This window comes from Vulpes vulpes, chromosome 15 (genome assembly GCF_048418805.1).
Source record: "Vulpes vulpes isolate BD-2025 chromosome 15, VulVul3, whole genome shotgun sequence".
Taxonomy (NCBI): domain Eukaryota; kingdom Metazoa; phylum Chordata; class Mammalia; order Carnivora; family Canidae; genus Vulpes; species Vulpes vulpes.
Genome location: NC_132794.1, coordinates 256246 through 272476, shown reverse-complemented (window position 1 = coordinate 272476; position 16231 = coordinate 256246). Strand labels below are relative to the sequence as shown.

At 63.7% G+C, this 16231-nt stretch overlaps 1 protein-coding gene across 6 annotated transcripts in view; it reads left to right on the top strand.

The window, feature by feature from the left end:
* The window catches only part of DIP2A (disco interacting protein 2 homolog A), a 90071-nt gene that overhangs the window by 70916 nt on the left and 2924 nt on the right, over positions 1-16231 (top strand). For 3 of the 6 annotated variants that reach the window (XM_072738510.1, XM_072738508.1, XM_072738505.1), the window contains 15 exons: positions 307-508; positions 1311-1420; positions 1493-1573; positions 3519-3642; positions 7655-7776; positions 7907-8018; positions 9074-9183; positions 9641-9771; positions 10703-10871; positions 11164-11334; positions 12210-12239; positions 12885-12946; positions 13418-13475; positions 14640-14714; positions 15822-15996. In XM_072738510.1, coding sequence (XP_072594611.1) covers positions 307-508; positions 1311-1420; positions 1493-1573; positions 3519-3642; positions 7655-7776; positions 7907-8018; positions 9074-9183; positions 9641-9771; positions 10703-10871; positions 11164-11334; positions 12210-12239; positions 12885-12946; positions 13418-13475; positions 14640-14714; positions 15822-15996 — 1732 coding nt within the window. The remainder of the gene's footprint in view (positions 1-306; positions 509-1310; positions 1421-1492; positions 1574-3518; positions 3643-7654; positions 7777-7906; positions 8019-9073; positions 9184-9640; positions 9772-10702; positions 10872-11163; positions 11335-12209; positions 12240-12884; positions 12947-13417; positions 13476-14639; positions 14715-15821; positions 15997-16231) is intronic. The other 3 variants (XM_072738509.1, XM_072738507.1, XM_072738506.1) reach the window with 1 other exon arrangement.

The following is a 16231-nucleotide window of genomic DNA, read 5'->3' as shown; positions in this document are numbered from 1 at the left end:
CGGCTTTGCTGGCTTATCTGATTTCCTTTAGTTAATATGAGCTTCACATTTATGTGTGTGTGCACGTAGACACAGTACGTGCGTGCTCGATGATGGGAAGTGAACACACGTCTCCCCATGTTTTCCGTCTCACAGGATGTCTCACTGAGAGATCACTGCCTCCTTGGTCTGTGGATCTGAGCGTTCTCACCAGTGTCCAGCCTTCTCGCCTCTACCAGCTGTGAGCGGGTCAGTGTCGCTCACATGCAGGTGGCTGTGCAACAGGTCGGGTCTCACCGCCTCCTGTGTCTCGTTGTTCCCTTCCAGGCCATCGACAGCATCCACCAGGTGGGCGTGTACTGTCTGGCCCTGGTTCCTGCCAACACCTTGCCCAAGGCTCCTCTTGGAGGGATTCACATTTCTGAAACCAAACAGCGTTTCCTGGAGGGGATGCTGCACCCATGTAATGTGCTCATGTGTCCTCACACCTGTGTTACCAACCTTCCCAAACCTCGCCAGAAACAACCAGGTGAATCGTATGTAACAACACTCATCTATTGGCAGCAGCCACACTCATGGTTAAATGGTGCGGCCCCCTGGGGGCCTGCATCTCTCGGGCTGGGGTTAAGAGCTGGGCCGTCCAGGTGGTCACCACCTCCTGCCTCCCGGGAACCCAGCTACAGATGAGAAAACTTGATCATGTCACCCGTGCGGTGGTTTTCACCTGCCCGTTGGAACGCACCTCAGTGACTAAGTGCAAGTGTGGCACTGAGGCTCGGGGCGGGGGGGGGGGGGGGGGTGGCTCCCTGGGAATAGCCATGAGGTCCCAGAGCCGCCGTGGAGCTTGGGAGTCGGAGGAGCTGCAGCGGTGCCAGGGCCGACCAGCCCCCCAGCTGCTGACGCCTGAGGACCTCAACAAACGGTCACCCTCCCTTCCCTCATTTCACACACGTAAAGACTAATTCCAGAGCCTGCTTTGACTGTTACTTTGGTTCTTTTGGTCATTTAAATTTTTAGTATATACGCATTTTTCTTTCACCGATTATTAAACACATAAAACGTCATTGAATAAAATATACCTCCTCGGGAACACATAATATGTTTTGTATGTGAACTGCAGTAAAACAACGCGGTTTACTGAGTGCGTGGCTGTGGCTGAGGCCCAGGCGTACCCGCAGGTGTATGCCGGACAGAGAATGTCTCAGCGTGGCATTGCTTGTGTCTGAGGGAGACCCTCCGGCTGCTTTCCTGAGTGAGGGGCCTCATCCAGAGAGGGGTTCCGGCCGCCAGCTGCTCACGCAGAACCCCCTGCCCCCCACAATGTTTTCCAGAGGTGGGGCCGGCCTCCATGATCGTGGGGAACCTGGTTGCCGGGAAGAGGATCGCACAGGCCTCAGGCCGGGAGCTGGCTCACCTGGAGGACAGCGACCAGGCCAGGAAGGTAACGGCGGTGCCCGGGAGCACGAGGTGGGCGCCGGGGTCAGGCCGCAGACTGAGGGGCCTCTCTGCACAGTTCCTGTTCCTGCCTGATGTGCTGCAGTGGCGAGCGCACACCACTCCCGACCACCCGCTGTTCCTGCTGCTCAACGCCAAGGTGAGGCCAGCCTGCTGCCCATCCTGGCTGCTCCCCGCGCTCTGTGCCCGAGCCCCCACCCCGAGGACCGCTGCCCCCCGCTGCCCCCTGCTGTCCTCCGCCTGGGGAACCCGGCTGTCCCCGAATGCAGGCAGCGACGTTTCATCAATCCAGTGCTTAGGGAAATTCTCAGGAACAGTGTGCTCATAAGGAAATGTTTATTTCCAGTGAGCTAAAAGGAAATGTTTATTTTGTGAAAATTAGGAATTTAGACTTTGGTTTCTAGCTTTAACATGACAGATGCTGCTTACTGCCCTGATCCTGGTATAGATTCCATGATTTTGGCTGCGTTGTGATGTGAGGACACCGTACCAGGAGCCCTTAGGATAGAAAGGAGGTGCTGTAACCCTCACATCCAACTGTTGGGCCAGCAGACGAAATACAGGACTGTGACATTAAATAACAGTAAAGGTGCTGCCTCACTCAGATGCATCACACTGGCCGTGAGAATGTTCACACCTGGACACGGGTGAGGGCGGGCCGCCGTGGGCCTAGGACATGCTGGTCTAGCTTTTGTTGCTGCTCATCCCTGCCCACTATTTCATCATTCAAAAATATTTGTTAAAAAATATATATATATATTTGTTAATACCTCTCTGGTGCTGGGTGTTAAGTCAGGGGACCCCGCCCCCAGGATGCTTGAAGTCCGTCTTCCCTGCTGGAAAACTGGTCCGGAAGAGAGACCGTGTCCTCTGCTCACTGTGTCTGCAGATCTAGAACGGTGTTCAGTAAACGCTTAGTTTGTGGTTGGTTGAGCTCTAAAGTGCAGAGACAGCCGATAACGATAGCGGCCAGGATACAGTGAGCTCAGGGTGGGACCGGGGAATCAGAACAGCAGGGGTGGGGGGCCGGGGGCTCCGAGGCGGGCCCCACCGGGTGCTGGGTGCTGCCCCGAGGCTGCGGCGGGAAGCCCTGCATGGGACGCAGCTCCGGGAGGGACGCGCTTCATGGTTCTGATCGGCTCGTGGGAGCGGGGTGGGGGCGGCGGCGTGGGGAGTGGTCTGAGCACCTGAGCTGGCCTGTGCTCCTCAAGGCAGGGGGCCCACGGTGGGGACCTCGCACAGGTGCTCACCAGCCGCGAATGGAGAGGTCGGCTGGCTGTAGAGCCCAGAGCGGGCGCAGGGGGAGCCCCTGGACGACTGGCTCTGGCCTTTTTCCCTGACTTCCCCCAAAGTCACGCATGAAACTGCATTTCTTTTGGTTTGTCAGCCTTCTTGGAGTTTGAATTGACCTTAGGGCCCTAAGGACTTGCCTGGCCTCATAGTGCAGAAGGGAGGGCTCTGGGGCCTGTCCTGTCCTCCGGGGCCTGTTCTGTGGCCTGTTCCAGGGCCTGCTCCGGGGCCTGCTCCGGGGCAGTATGTTTAGACCAAGCTGCACTTTTAATTTCCTAAGAAGAGCTCTGAGGCCTCCCTGACCTGGTCAGCAGAGGGAAGGAGGCATTTGCTGGCAGCTGGTCTGTTTTTTAAATTTTATTAATTTATTAAAAAATATATATATATATATTTTTAAATTTTTATTTATTTATGATAGTCACAGAGAGAGAGAGAGGCAGAGACACAGGCGGAGGGAGAAGCAGGCTCCATGCACCGGGAGCCTGATATGGGATTCGATCCCGGGTCTCCAGGATCGCGCCCTGGGCCAAAGGCAGGCGCCAAACCGCTGCACCACCCAGGGATCCCTTAAAAAATATTTTTAACAAAGAGGGTGAGCAAGTTGGGGGAAGGGCAGAGGCAGAGACAGGGAGCAGCCCAAGCAGGCATCACACCCAATGTGGGGCCCCACCGGGGGCTCCATCTCACGACCCCGAGGTCATGACCTGAGCCGAAACCAGGAGTTGGACCCTTACTGGATGAGCCCCCCAGGTGCCCTCAGCCGTCCCGGTGCTGAGTTGGGCCTGCTTCCCTAGGGCACCGTCACCAGCACTGCAACCTGTGTCCAGCTGCACAAAAGGGCAGAAAGGGTCGCCGCCGCTCTGATGGAGAAGGCAAGACTGAACATTGGGGACCACGTGGCTTTGGTCTATCCCCCAGGTAAGCACACGGGGCCTCCCTTGGCGCTGTGCTCACGGGACACTTACTGTTATAAAGCAAACACCCTCGAACCTCCAGCCAGGTCAGAAAGTAGGTCCTGGTGGGCGCCCCGGACGTCCCTTGGCGTTCCCCGTCCCGAGCACAGGCTCCTCCGCTGTCCTGGGAGCCGCCGCCGTGCCCGACCTCTGTCGCCGCGTCTTCCAAGTCCCAGGGTTTGCTCACCCTGCACCCCTGCCCATCAGGCTGATCTGCCAGTCTTCCTGAAATCTGATGCGTGTTTGGAGTCTCTTTTGACCCACAGGCTCTTCCTTTCCCCTCTGTTTACGATTTACCACCGAAGACCTGGTTTGACGCTGCAGAGGCCCCACAGGCCAGATGCTTCTGAGCAGCACGCTCAGGTGTGGGCCAGCGTCGTCTTGTCGGCAGCTGGGTCCTGGTCCCGAGTCAGACTCAGGTTCCGTGCCTTGCCGGCCCTGCGTGGTGTGAGAGTACTTCATCAGGGACCCGTGTTGGCTTGGGTGGCCTCAGCCACCGAGCGACGCCTCGCGGCTCGTTCGTTCGTTCTCGGGGGTCGCCAGCAGTGATACTATAGGCCTGGCCTTCCTGGCCGGGAGGTCACCCGCGGGAACCTCCCTCCACCCTGCGCTCGGTGCGCTGCATCCCTGCTGAAACTGTCCTTCCCGGCCCACGTGCTCCCGTCACACTCCGGACGTGACCGGTCGGCGGATCTGGAAACGCACACTCCATTGTGCACTTGTGGACTGAGACCGATCTGCCGGGTGTCCGTCCTCTGCCGTTCGTTTCTTCACCAAAGCTCAGGTCACCCTGCGTTCGGCCATTGGGAGCCCCTTCTGGCTTCGCAGCGACACCAGCCCCCGGGGGCTTCCTGCCGTGTGCCGGCCACGGTTCCTGTCCCTCTGCACCCCGGGCGCCAGCCGTCCCCCGGAGCCCCGTGTCCCCGGAACAAAGTCCGGGCGTGGGGTGCTCGTGGCTCCCGGGTTGACCGCTGTCGGCCTTTCCGTGAGCAGAGCTAGAATCAGAAATCCCACGACTGCGTCTGGGAGGCTCTACCTTGCGAGGCCGGGGTCAGGACGGTGGGACTCTGATGTGACCCCTTCTGCCTCGTTCCTCCCGTTTCCATACAGGCTTCCGCTGCTTCGGGGCAGGCAGATGAGAGATGCTCGAATATCGCAAATCAGGGCTTAACGCCCTCGCAGGCAGCGTGCCCCGAACAACCGCGTGGATGCCATGGCCCCTGCGTGAGCCTCGGCAGCGGGTGATCGCTTCCGCTGTGTCCCCGCCCCTCGCGTCTGTGTTGCCAGAGGGACAGCCTTGGCTTCCCTCCCGCAGTTTCCGTGCTTGCGGGGGCCGGACCGAGCGCTCCGTGGCCCAGGCCTCTGTCTCCGCCGCACAGGCTGCTGACGCTCCTCGGGAGCCCTGCTGCCGACGGTGTCTCCCGAGGTCCTGTCCGTCGGTAACAAGTGGCGCGTGAATGTTCAAGAGCGAAGCCCAGCGGGTACGGCCGGGAGGGCCGGGGCTCTGTCCCCTGACCCCTGAGCGGCCCCTGCACTGCGGCCGTGGGAAGGAGCTGGGGCGCCGCACGGAAGGCGGAGTGGGACCAGGAGGTCATCCCGGGAAGACGCGGGGTCGGGGGAAGGTCGCTGCCCTTCCCGTGACCCTGGGGTGCCCACCGGGGGACTCCCGAGCCACGCGGACTGCCCGTTCCTGGGAGAGGCCTGCGGGGGTCCTTCTGTCTCACGGGCGCCTCACACTCCGTCCTCCTGGGGGCGCGGGGCCTCTGCACACCCCAAGAGCTGTCTTATCCGCCCTGAGCCGTGGGCTGGGGCCCGGCAGGCTTCCCGTGTCGCCTCAGTGTCCGGCACACGCAGGGGCTGCACCCAGCGTGGCCCCTGCTCCCGTCCTCCCCGGTCGGCCGTGGGGCTCTCCTCTTCATCTCGGGAAGTTCCTCCTCACGGCCCCCCTTCCTCCCTCTTCCCTGCTCCTGGAGCTCTTCTGACGTGAGGTTTGATCCATCCTCCCGACCTCGGGCCCTCTCGGGTCCTCCCGGGTGTTGGGTGTTGGCTCTGTGGCGACATCCTTCCTGCCTGAGCCCCGGGCCGCCTGTCTGGGCCGGAGGTCGGAGGTCGGGTGTGCGTGTGCTGGCGCCCCCACTTCTCCGTAGCGGGGCCCTTCCTCGGGGGCCGCCGGTGTAGACGGCTCGTTCCTGGGACCTGGGCCCAGGGGGCAGCGTGGTCTCTTGGCGCGGACCCCGGAGCTCCCACCGGCGGTGCCGCGCTGTCTCCTCCATCCGCTCCCTGCTGTGGGTTTGCGCTGCTGTTGGGGTTCGGAGCCGGCGGCCAACAAGGTCTTCGGTGCAAGCAGGTGGCTTCGTCAGAGCGCACGGACGGGACCACGGGCAGGCGGAGCTGCTGGGGGGGACGTGAGGGCAGCTGGCCCTGCAGGGGCGGTGAGGTGAGGGAAGGGGCTGCCCCCGAGGACGCTCAGGACGCCCGAGGCCCTGCCGCTTGTTCTTCCTCTAGCGAAGCATCGACGTCACAAGTCTCCTGGGGGAACATCTCTCCCCGCCCCAGGCAGCCGTCCGGCCACAGGCCATGAGGGGGTTCACCTCCACCTGCGTTTCCTTCGGCCACCTGGGCTGTGGGGCCGCCTTCCCCCTGGGGTGACCGCCGTCCCCACTCCTCACGCACACCTGCACCCCTGGGTCCTGGGCGCATGCTGGGTGTGTGCCCCCGGGGCTGGGCCGCGGCTGAAGACACCCAGCACATGGTGGGGCGCGGGGGCCTTACGTCATGGGGGGCCTGATGCCCCGGGGCCTGGGAAGGCTCCAGTGTGGGGACGAGGAGGGAGGGGGTAGCGGGGGGCGCTGAGAATCCACAGGCCGATGCTCTTCTGCGCTTGGGGCTGAGCCGCTTGGAGCACAGAAGACCCTGCCTGCTGGAGGCCCCCTGCCCAGGCTGCCTGGGCCTCCCCGGCCGCAGGAGCCCGGGGGGGTGTCTCCCAGGGGCGACTTTCTCCCGAGCTGAGGGATTGACACCCTCCCCCACCCGAAGCTGCAGAAGAGGGATGCTGGTGGGATCAGGGGGGATCGTGCCCCCGCCCCGCACCTGCAAGTACGCGCGTTCAGGGGGCAGCGTGAGCTCTGTGAGCTCGAGGAGGCGGGCTGCTGGCCACGTGTCTGTCGTGTGCGCCGCGGGGCTGCCCTGCCTCAGTGTGTCCGAGTAACCCTGCTGGCCTGGGGGGCTTGGGGCCCCGCGACACCACCGGCCAGGTCAGATGTGCCCTTGACTGTGACCCTGGCACTGAAGATGGGGGCATCGCAGGCTGGACCGGCTTCAAGATGGTCTCATCCCCTCAGTGTTAATATGGGGAACCTGAGACGCTTAGACATTTGGAGAACATCTTGGTGGTCGTGTTACGGTGAGCGGCTGACAGCAAGGTGGGCGCCCGGCCTGGAGGAGATGTGCAGGGAGCACACACCGCCTGTGTGCCCCCGGTTCCCCCAGGGGCAGGCCCCCCGCCCCATCCTCCCATCTCCCTCTGGGACGGGGCCCCCTGCTGCGCCCCACCTTCTCTCGGGGCTGGACTCCTCACCGCACGCCCCACCGTCTCCCTGGCTGGACCCCCACCCGCGCCCCACCTTCTCCGGGGGGTGACTCCCTGCCTGTGCCTTACGTGGGCCCCGGACGTGCGTTCTTACCACGTCCTTACATAGACGTCGTCTGTTCCAAAGAGGTCACTGGCCGTGCGCCCCTTACATGAGGCCGTGTCTGCTTGCGCGGGCAGCGGGGGTGCAGGTCCTGGCGAGGGCAGAAGCCCGGCCTGCGTGAGCCCCTCAGCTTCTGCGTGTGGACACTGCGTTAGTTTGGGGAAGCCGTGGCTTTATCCAGGTAGCACTGGACTCAGAGCCTCTCCTCTGTGCTGCCGTCCCACGGGACCAGGTGCCGCCCGCCACGCCCACTGTGCACTGACCCTCTGCCGCGTGTCTCCCCAGGGGTGGACCTCATTGCCGCCTTCTACGGCTGCCTGTACTGCGGCTGCGTGCCTGTCACGGTGCGGCCCCCGCACCCCCAGAACCTCGCCACCACGCTGCCTACCGTCAAGATGATCGTGGAGGTACCTGTGCACCCTGGGCCGGCAGGCGGGCCCGACCCGGGGGACGGGGCTCTGTGTGGGTCCAGCGGTGGTCTGGCCGTCTCTCCCAGGCCCCACAACACGCTCACGCCTTCGACCCCGTGCTCTGCAGGTCAGCAAGTCCGCCTGCGTCCTCACGACACAGGCCATCATGCGGCTGCTCAAGTCCAAAGATGCAGGGGCCGCTGTGGACGTCAGGACCTGGCCAACCATTGTGGATACAGGTACGGGCCCGCGAGGCGTCAGGGCGTGTGCCGGCCCCTGGGACACAGCGTCTCCCCTCCCCTTGTTGTGCAGGTGGTACTGTCACCACCAAACAAGGAAAGTTAGGTGAGAGCTGCTGACAGATGAAGGGCCACCTGCCCCTGGGCCGCCCGCAGCTCGCCTCTGGGTGTTCCTCATGGCAGGGCGCCTGCACCGCGGGGGCGGAGTCCTTGCTGCAGCCCGTGTGCCTCATGCTGTCCTCGTGCCTGTACAGCACTTGGTGGTGGGGGCACCGGTCCCCTGGCACACCTGTGCTTTGTCCCTATCATGGCGAGTGCTGCCGTGCCCTGGGAAGTGCCTGTGGGCCAACCACCCCTCCCTAGCAGCACCCCGCAGGCTTCGTCGGTGACTCGAGGTGCACAGCCAGTGGGCGGGCGGGTGTCCCTCCTTCCCCATCACCCCTGTGGGCATCTGCCCTTGACGCCAGGGCAAGAGGTCAGGGATTGTGTCTGTGGCCACCTGCTCGATACCCGTGTCCAGGCTGGGGGACTGGTCCAGGCGGGGTGGGCCCCGGGGTGGGCTCCAGAGAGTCCCGCGGCTTCACCAGCATGCTGCGACCTAGGCTCCAGCCCCTGCCTCTCTGTGTCCGGCTCCGGGTCCTCAGGAGGGACGGGGCCAGTCCACAGGGCTCTCGCCACGGTCACAGTTCTTGCTCATCCTGGCTCCGCCACGGGCTCTGTGACCGTTGGCGCGTCCCTGCCCCTCTGAGCTGCCCCGCTGTAACGGAAGTGGCTTCCCATGCGGCTCCCGTGACTTGTCTTTCCCCTGGGTCCACCTCGCCCACTGTCCCGGCCGCTACACGTTCGCAGCAGTCATGGGGCTCTGCTCCCCGTGGCAGTCCCCGAGGGTTAAAGTGAGCTTCCCCGTGTGTGCACGTAGCCTGCTGCCTCCAGGCTTCCCTCCTGCTCCCCGCTCACTCCCCCCGGGCCCCCCGGGACTCCCCAGGTACAGACTCGTATTCTTTCTCCTGTGAGAGCCCAAGTAGCCTTAACATTACTGGGGTCTGGTTCCACAGATGACATACCAAAAAAGAAGGTGGCGAGCATTTTCAGGCCGCCGTCTCCAGACGTGCTCGCCTACTTGGACTTCAGCGTGTCAACCACTGGGATTTTAGCAGGCGTGAAGGTGGGTCCTGTGCTCGCGTGCCGTTCGCTTCTGCCTCGGGTGACGTGGGCAGAAGGGGTGTCGGTGCAGGTTTGTGCGGCCCTCCTCTGGCCCGCAGCTTGCAGCAAGGGTGTCGTTCCTCGAAGTGTGGCGAACACCAGGAAAGCCCCCTGGGAGCATGTTCCGATGTGTTATGGCAACAACTAAACTTTCGGATTTACCACTGGCTTTGGGAGCAGGTGGTTTGATGAGTCTGTCTCCTTACCAGGAGCCAAGAGCTCCAGTAAGTTTTTCTGTTACTCTCTGAAACCTCATTTAGAAGGTTTTCGGTGTGCCCTTTGCTGTGCATTATTAGGTTTGTATGGGGATTTGAGCCAGCCATCCTCTGAGGAAGTAACTGACTGGCGACGTGGCCGATAGGTCCTGCTGTCGCCTTTCTTCCCTCCCATCACTGACAACTGCCCTTTTACTTCTTAAGATGTCGCACGCAGCCACAAGTGCCTTGTGCCGCTCCATAAAGCTGCAGTGTGAGCTGTACCCCTCGAGGCAGATCGCCATCTGCCTTGACCCCTACTGTGGCCTCGGCTTTGCCCTGTGGTGTCTGTGCAGGTGAGTGCTGCAAGGGGTACGCAGGTAGGGTGCAGGTCACCGCTGCAGCTGGTGAGCAGGTCAGCCTTCAGGTGGCAAGCAGGTCAGTGCCGCAGGGGGCCAGCAGGTCAGGGCCAGCAGGTCAGTGCCACAGGGGGCCAGCAGGTCAGTGCCAGCAGGTCAGTGCCACAGGGGGCCTGCAGGTCAGTGCTTAGGTGCAAAGCAGCTAAGTGCTGCAGGTGGCCGGTAGAACAGTGTTTAGGTGGCCCGCAGGTGAGTGCTGCAGGGGGCCTGCAAATGAGTGCTGCAGGGGGTGCACAGGTGAGTGCACAGGTGGCCAGCAGCTGAGTGCTACAGGTGGCATGCAGGTCAGTGCTCAGGTGGTGCACAGTTGAGTGCCGCAGGGGGCGTGCAGGTGAGTGCTGCAGGTGATGAGCAGCTAAGTCCTGCAGGTGGCGAGCAGCTGAGTGCTCAGGTGGTGTGCAGGTGCCCCTGCTCTGTGCCCACCTGCAGCCAGGAATCGCCTGTGTCATTCTTTGGAACCTTCTGGTTCACTGCTGATGCCTCCGCAGTATGAGATGCACATGTGATGGTTGGTTTGGGGTGAGAAGGATCAGAGCCTGAGTTTGAAACTGAGTGAAAATGCACTTTTCAGTGAGTGTAAATGGCTTCCATTACTAGTAACGGAGGAGGTGACTTAATTCCATCCAATTCTAGGAGGTAGGGACCCATTTAGGATGTCGAAAGCCAGCGTGTCCGTGTCCAGCCAGCAGGCCCTGCCCCGGGGTCCTTCTGAAGGGCTTGGGGGAGAGAGACCACTGCCCATGTCATGTCACACTCCCCCCAACACAGAATTTTCTAGTGAAACTCCCACGTGATGCTTGGGCTGGAGAAGGAGGCGGTGGGTGGGGCACCCGAGGCTGCCCGGCGCTGATCCTCCCTCGCCCCCCAGCGTCTACTCAGGACACCAGTCCGTCCTGGTCCCTCCGCTGGAGCTGGAGAGCAATGTGTCCCTGTGGCTGTCCGCGGTCAGCCAGTACAAGGCCCGGGTCACCTTCTGCTCCTACTCGGTGATGGAAATGTGCACCAGGGGCCTGGGAACGCAGACGGGTGTCCTCAGGGTGAGTGTGCGGCCCTGCGCCTGCCCCGGGCCCAGCCCTGCCCCTGCCCCTGCTCCTGCCCCTGCACCTGCACCTGCCCCAGCCCTGCCCCTGCTCCTGCCCCTGCCCCTGTTCCTGCCCCTGCCCTGCCCCTGCTCCTGCCCCTGCTCCTGCCCCTGCACCTGCACCTGCCCCAGCCCTGCCCCTGCTCCTGCCCCTGCTCCTGCCCCTGCCCCTGCCCCTGCCCCTGCCCCTGCTGGGGTCCAAGGCCACCTCAGAGGGCTCAGGGCCGCCCCGCCCACCGCTCCCACAGATGAAGGGGGTGAACCTGTCCTGCGTGCGCACCTGCATGGTCGTGGCCGAGGAGCGGCCCAGGATCGCGCTCACACAGTCCTTCTCCAGGCTGTTCAAGGACCTGGGCCTGCCGGCGCGCGCCGTGAGCACCACGTTCGGGTGCAGGGTCAACGTGGCCATCTGCCTCCAGGTGAGGCCTGCTGCACCCCTCGGTGCCCTCCCTGTGTGCACTGTCCTGCCTTCCGGTCCCCGGTCCCTGCTTGTCCTCTCAGCCTTTCATGTTCACCTCCGTGTGGCCGTGGGGTCTGTGAGCTTAGGGACTTCACTGTGAAAGCTACTGTGGTCGCCTAGAGGCGCAAAGGCTCAGCGGCAGTGACTCCTACCCCCCTGGAGACACCTCTGAGGTGGTTACAACACGTAGCTAACTTTTTAAAGCAAGATAAACTTTGGAAGACATCTGCAAATTTTAAATTGAAACATTAATTAATGCGGTTTGTGTGGCCCCAAATATCACTTTTGAAACATTACAGTGTTTTGCTTATTAAAAGGAAACACGAAGTTTCAGGAATAGAAGTGCTGGGGTCAAACAGCGACTGGCTGTTCTCTGCATTTGGCAGCGGTATCTCCATCTCACTTCTTCCTAAAAACGTGCCGAATGCCTTCCTCATGGGCGTCCCGGGCCGCGCGTCCCCGCGCAGGGCCGTCTCGCAGGCGGGGACCCCCTGCCTCCTGGCAGCTCCCGGCGTCCTGTGTCCCGCGAGCCCCGGGCCCTCCTGGTGTGGGAGGGGTGTGAGCAGGTGTCGCTGTCGATGCCTCGTTAGCGGCCCCAGGGGAGGCTCTCCCCGCCCCCCCGCCCCCCGCCCCCGCGAAGGTGTCCGACTGTCGGTTGGCTGTGGGGCGCCGGTAGGGTCGCCTCGAGCTCCGTGGGCCGTTGTCGTTTGCGCTCTGAGATGCAGTGACGTGTTTTGCTTTCTCCCACGTGCGTCCCTCACGCGGCCTGTTGCTCTGTCGGTCTCCGCGCTGTCCTCCCCGTGCCCCGCTGCCGGCCCTCCTGGCCCCTGGCAGCCCAACAGGCTGGGGAAGCTGGCTGAGCAGGTACGACCTCGACCCCCGGCGCCGCCGTGCTCCCGTGAGTTCGCGCGGCCTGGCCGTGAGCCCTGACGCGCCCGTGCCTCTCCTGCCGTCTGACGGGCTCGCGGCCGTGTAACGGACGTATCACAAAGCTCCTTTGAAACCAAATTTACGAGCAGCCCTGTTTTCAGCAGAAGTACCAGTCGTGGCCTTGCCTCCGGACGCAGGGCAGCGTTTGGTCTCAAAGGAGACGCTTGTTTGGATTCCGGGGCAGACGTGGGTCGCGCTGTCTGGGACCCTGAGAGGGTGACGTTGCGCGGAGCCCGCTCAGTCCCACGTTCCTAGTGTACAAGTGGAACGCAGCGCCCTCAGCGGGCTCGGTGCCGAGCAGGGAGGTGCCGTGGGGGTGGATCCCGGGAGCGCCCCACGGGGCCCAGTACCGTCCCCGGCCGCGGAGCCAGCCTGCCCTGCCGGCGGCGTGATGCCCCCCCAACCTTCGGTGGTGTCTGTACCATCGTGCGGAGAGCGGGGAGCCATTAGCACTGGCCTCTAGGACCTTGTGTTACCGGACACTGCTGCCGGCAGAGCGCTGCCTCCCGGGGTGACCCCTGGGGCCTGGGGAGCCGTCCCGCGGCGGTGCCCGTGTAGACGCAGACACTGTTCTTCCAGGGCACGGCCGGCCCGGACCCCACCACGGTGTACGTGGACATGAGGGCGCTGCGCCACGACAGGTGAGGGCCCGCCCCGACCTCCCAGCTCGCGGGGCTGCCGGCCTCCTGCTCCCTCCCGTGTGCCTGCGCCTGTCACTCCCACACCTGGGGGTGATGATAGTCACTGAACGCTGGACGCGTGGCCTCCTACTGGATGGAAGCCAGTAAACCAACTGATGGCAAGCGTGTTTCACGTGGTACCATTTCAGGACGGGCCTTAGTGTTCCCGTCAGTTAGTGCCCCGGGGCCAGGGCGCACCTGTGGGCGGGGCCCCTCCTACCCTGAAGCTCCATCTGGGCTCTGGACCCTTGTAGGCCACGCTCAGCTGGAGGCTTCCTGGGGCGGGGCCGGCTGGACGGGAGGTGAGCCCCATGCCCCATCCAGCCTGTCATGGCGAGGCGGGATCCAGGCCTGAAGGCGTAGCCTCAGCGGCGGGCTGGCCCTCGCAGTGACGGTCGGTTTCTGATTTCCTTTTCTCTTGTTCGTTCTCAGGGTCCGTTTGGTGGAACGGGGATCTCCGCACAGCCTGCCGTTGACGGAGTCCGGAAAGGTAGTGGAGGCCGGTGCCCACACCCTGTCCTCTCGTGTTAGCCCCTGGCGGGTGCTGAGAATCAAAAACATCCCGTCCCGGTGGACACAGGCCGATGGGGCCACGCTGGGCTGCTGCACGGGGCTCGTCTCCCCCTCCCTGTGAACACAAGGACGTCTTTAAGTGCAACCCCGAGAGGGGCGGCCCCCAGAGGAGCTCCCCCTGGGGCTTGAGCCGTCGGGGCCCCTGGGGCCGGGCCCAGGGCCTCTGGGGTGTGGAGCACAGGCGTCCTCAACCAGGGGAAGAAGCCCCCGCAGGGCTTTATCGGGCCGTGTCATGAGGTGGGAGGACGGCTGGGTGGCCGGGCGCAGGGCACAGCGGGGGCAGGGCAGGGCCGTGGTGCCCTCCTGCCCCTGCACAACCCCGGAGGCAAGAAATGGAGGTTGGCACAGCCCAGGCAGCCCGGAAGGGCCACCCCGACTCTGCTCTCACCCCCGTGGTTACAGCTGCCTCTCGGGAGGCAGGGAACTGCCCAGAGGGGGACGGGGCAGTGGGGCAGCAACAGGACAAGCCCATGTGCCTGTGTGGGATGTGGGTGAGGAGGGCGGGCACCGTGGGGCCGTGTGCCCAGAGTGTGGGCAGGGTCAGGCTCCTGAGGAGGAACAGCCACAGAGATGTGGGGGGCTTAGCTGGTGCAAAGGTCCTGGGGTGGGAGTGTGGGCAAGCCGCGTTGGGGCAGAGGCAGAAGGATGACCGTGGGCACCAGCCGGCACCCCCTTGGCCCCGCAGCCCTTCCTCCCACCACCGGGGTCCCCGCCGCCACCTGTGTCACATGTGGGGAAGCACCTGGGACGGGCTAGAATGTGTGTGGCACATGTGTGGCTGTCATTCTGGGACGGGCTGTCGGGTGGCGGGCCTGCGCCAGGGCCCCTGGTGCCTGGGGGCATGGAGCTGGGGTGATGGCAGGTGCGTGCGCGGCCCCCACGCAGGCGGGCCCTACGGGGCGGACCCCAGGCGCGGCAGGTGCTTCTCGACATCTGAGATCCAGCCTGTTCTTGGGAAATGAGAGAATCTCGCTAAGATTCACATAATTTTTATCTGTTAAAAAGTCTCCTATTTCTGTGAAAATTGAGAATCTGACATAGGTTGTGCTCCAGCCCCCGATTGCTCCCGTTCTCTTTCCAGATCCTCCCCGGGGTGAAGGTCATTATTGCGCACACGGAGACCAAAGGGCCCCTTGGGGACTCACACCTGGGCGAGGTAAGGGGGGGCGCCGCAGTCCCCCAGCTGCCCCGTCCGCCCTTAGGGCCCTGCAGGGTGAGGGTACACGGGAGCAGGGGGCCAGCGGGGGGCCTCCGTGTCCTCAGGATGCAGGCTTCACGGGAGTTGCTGTGTCCACACGTCGTGCCGTCCGTGTGAGTGGGTCTCGCGTGACGCGGGGCACATGGGGCTGTCCCTGGGCCGGGGGCTCCGTGGTGCAGACGTCGCTCCATGGGCATTCCGGGGAGCCTGTGTCCTGGCGCCGGTGGGCACGGCAGCGCCTGGGGCTCGCGGGTACGGGCGCAGATGCTGCCTGTTTGTCCCCACGTCCTGCTGGGAAGCTGCCCGGCCCCAGGGCTGGCCGTAGTCCGCGTGCCCCTCACTGGCCAGCTCTTCGGGCAAGGCCTGTGGCCACGCTGCCTCCTTCAGGTGCTGTCAGGGGATCGAGGGCCAGGCGCCCAGCATGGGGAGCAACTGGGGGTGTGTCCCTGTGGCCCAGGGCCCCCCGGGCGGCTGACGGCTGCGGGGGTGCGTGCAGACCTGGCGTGTCTGCGAGGCCGCGGTGGCTCCTGCCTCCCACCCACCCCTGTGGGGACGCGCAGATGGGCAGCTCTCCCTCGGTGCCGGCCGGGGTCTGACATGAGGGCAGGGAACCCGTGAGCCCGTCCACGCCGCGGAGCCCACGCGTCCACTGGGGCCGAGGGGAGGAATGCTTCACGTCAAGGAAGCACGAGTTGTTTGTTGGCTTTGTGTGCCTGCGATTTTCCCTTCATTCACAGAGAAGAGGCCCTGAAACCACTCCCTCGCCCCCTGCCTTGCTTGGTGCTTTTTTTTTTTTTTTAAGATTTTATTGATGTATTCATGAGAAACACAGTGAGATGCAGAGACACAGGCAGAGGGAGAAGCAGGCCCCCTGCGGGGAGCCCAATGCGGGACTCGATCCTGGGACCCCGGGGTCACTCCCAGGGCCGAGGGCACATGCTCCAGTGCTGAGCCCCCCGGGGCCGCTGCTCAGCGTTTCCCTTAGCACCTGGGCTAGTGGACGCCTCCGGGCTGGTGTGCTCCGCGTTGGGGACGCGCCCACGTTCTCACCTTCGGCCCCACCAGATCTGGGTGAGCAGCCCCCACAACGCCACCGGGTACTACACGGTCTACGGGGAGGAGGCGCTCCACGCTGACCACTTCAGCGCCCGGCTGAGTTTCGGAGACACGCAGACCATCTGGGCAAGGACTGGCTACCTGGGTTTCCTTCGAAGGACGGAGCTCACCGATGCCAGTGGAGGTGAGGGTGCCGCCTGTGGGGTCTGGCCACACCCCAGGGAGGCCTGCGCCTGCCGTGCCTGCTGCGGCTCTCGGGGACCCGGCTGCCGCACCCTTTGCCGTGAGCTTGTGTCGTTAGGTGTGTCGTGAGGTGAGGGATGTGCCCTGATAGCAGCTTTCCTGCAAGTTGCCATTTTGCCGCCGGGCCGTCCCTCGCTGGCCTTGGACCCTCTGCCTCTGCCGAGGGGCCGGGGTGC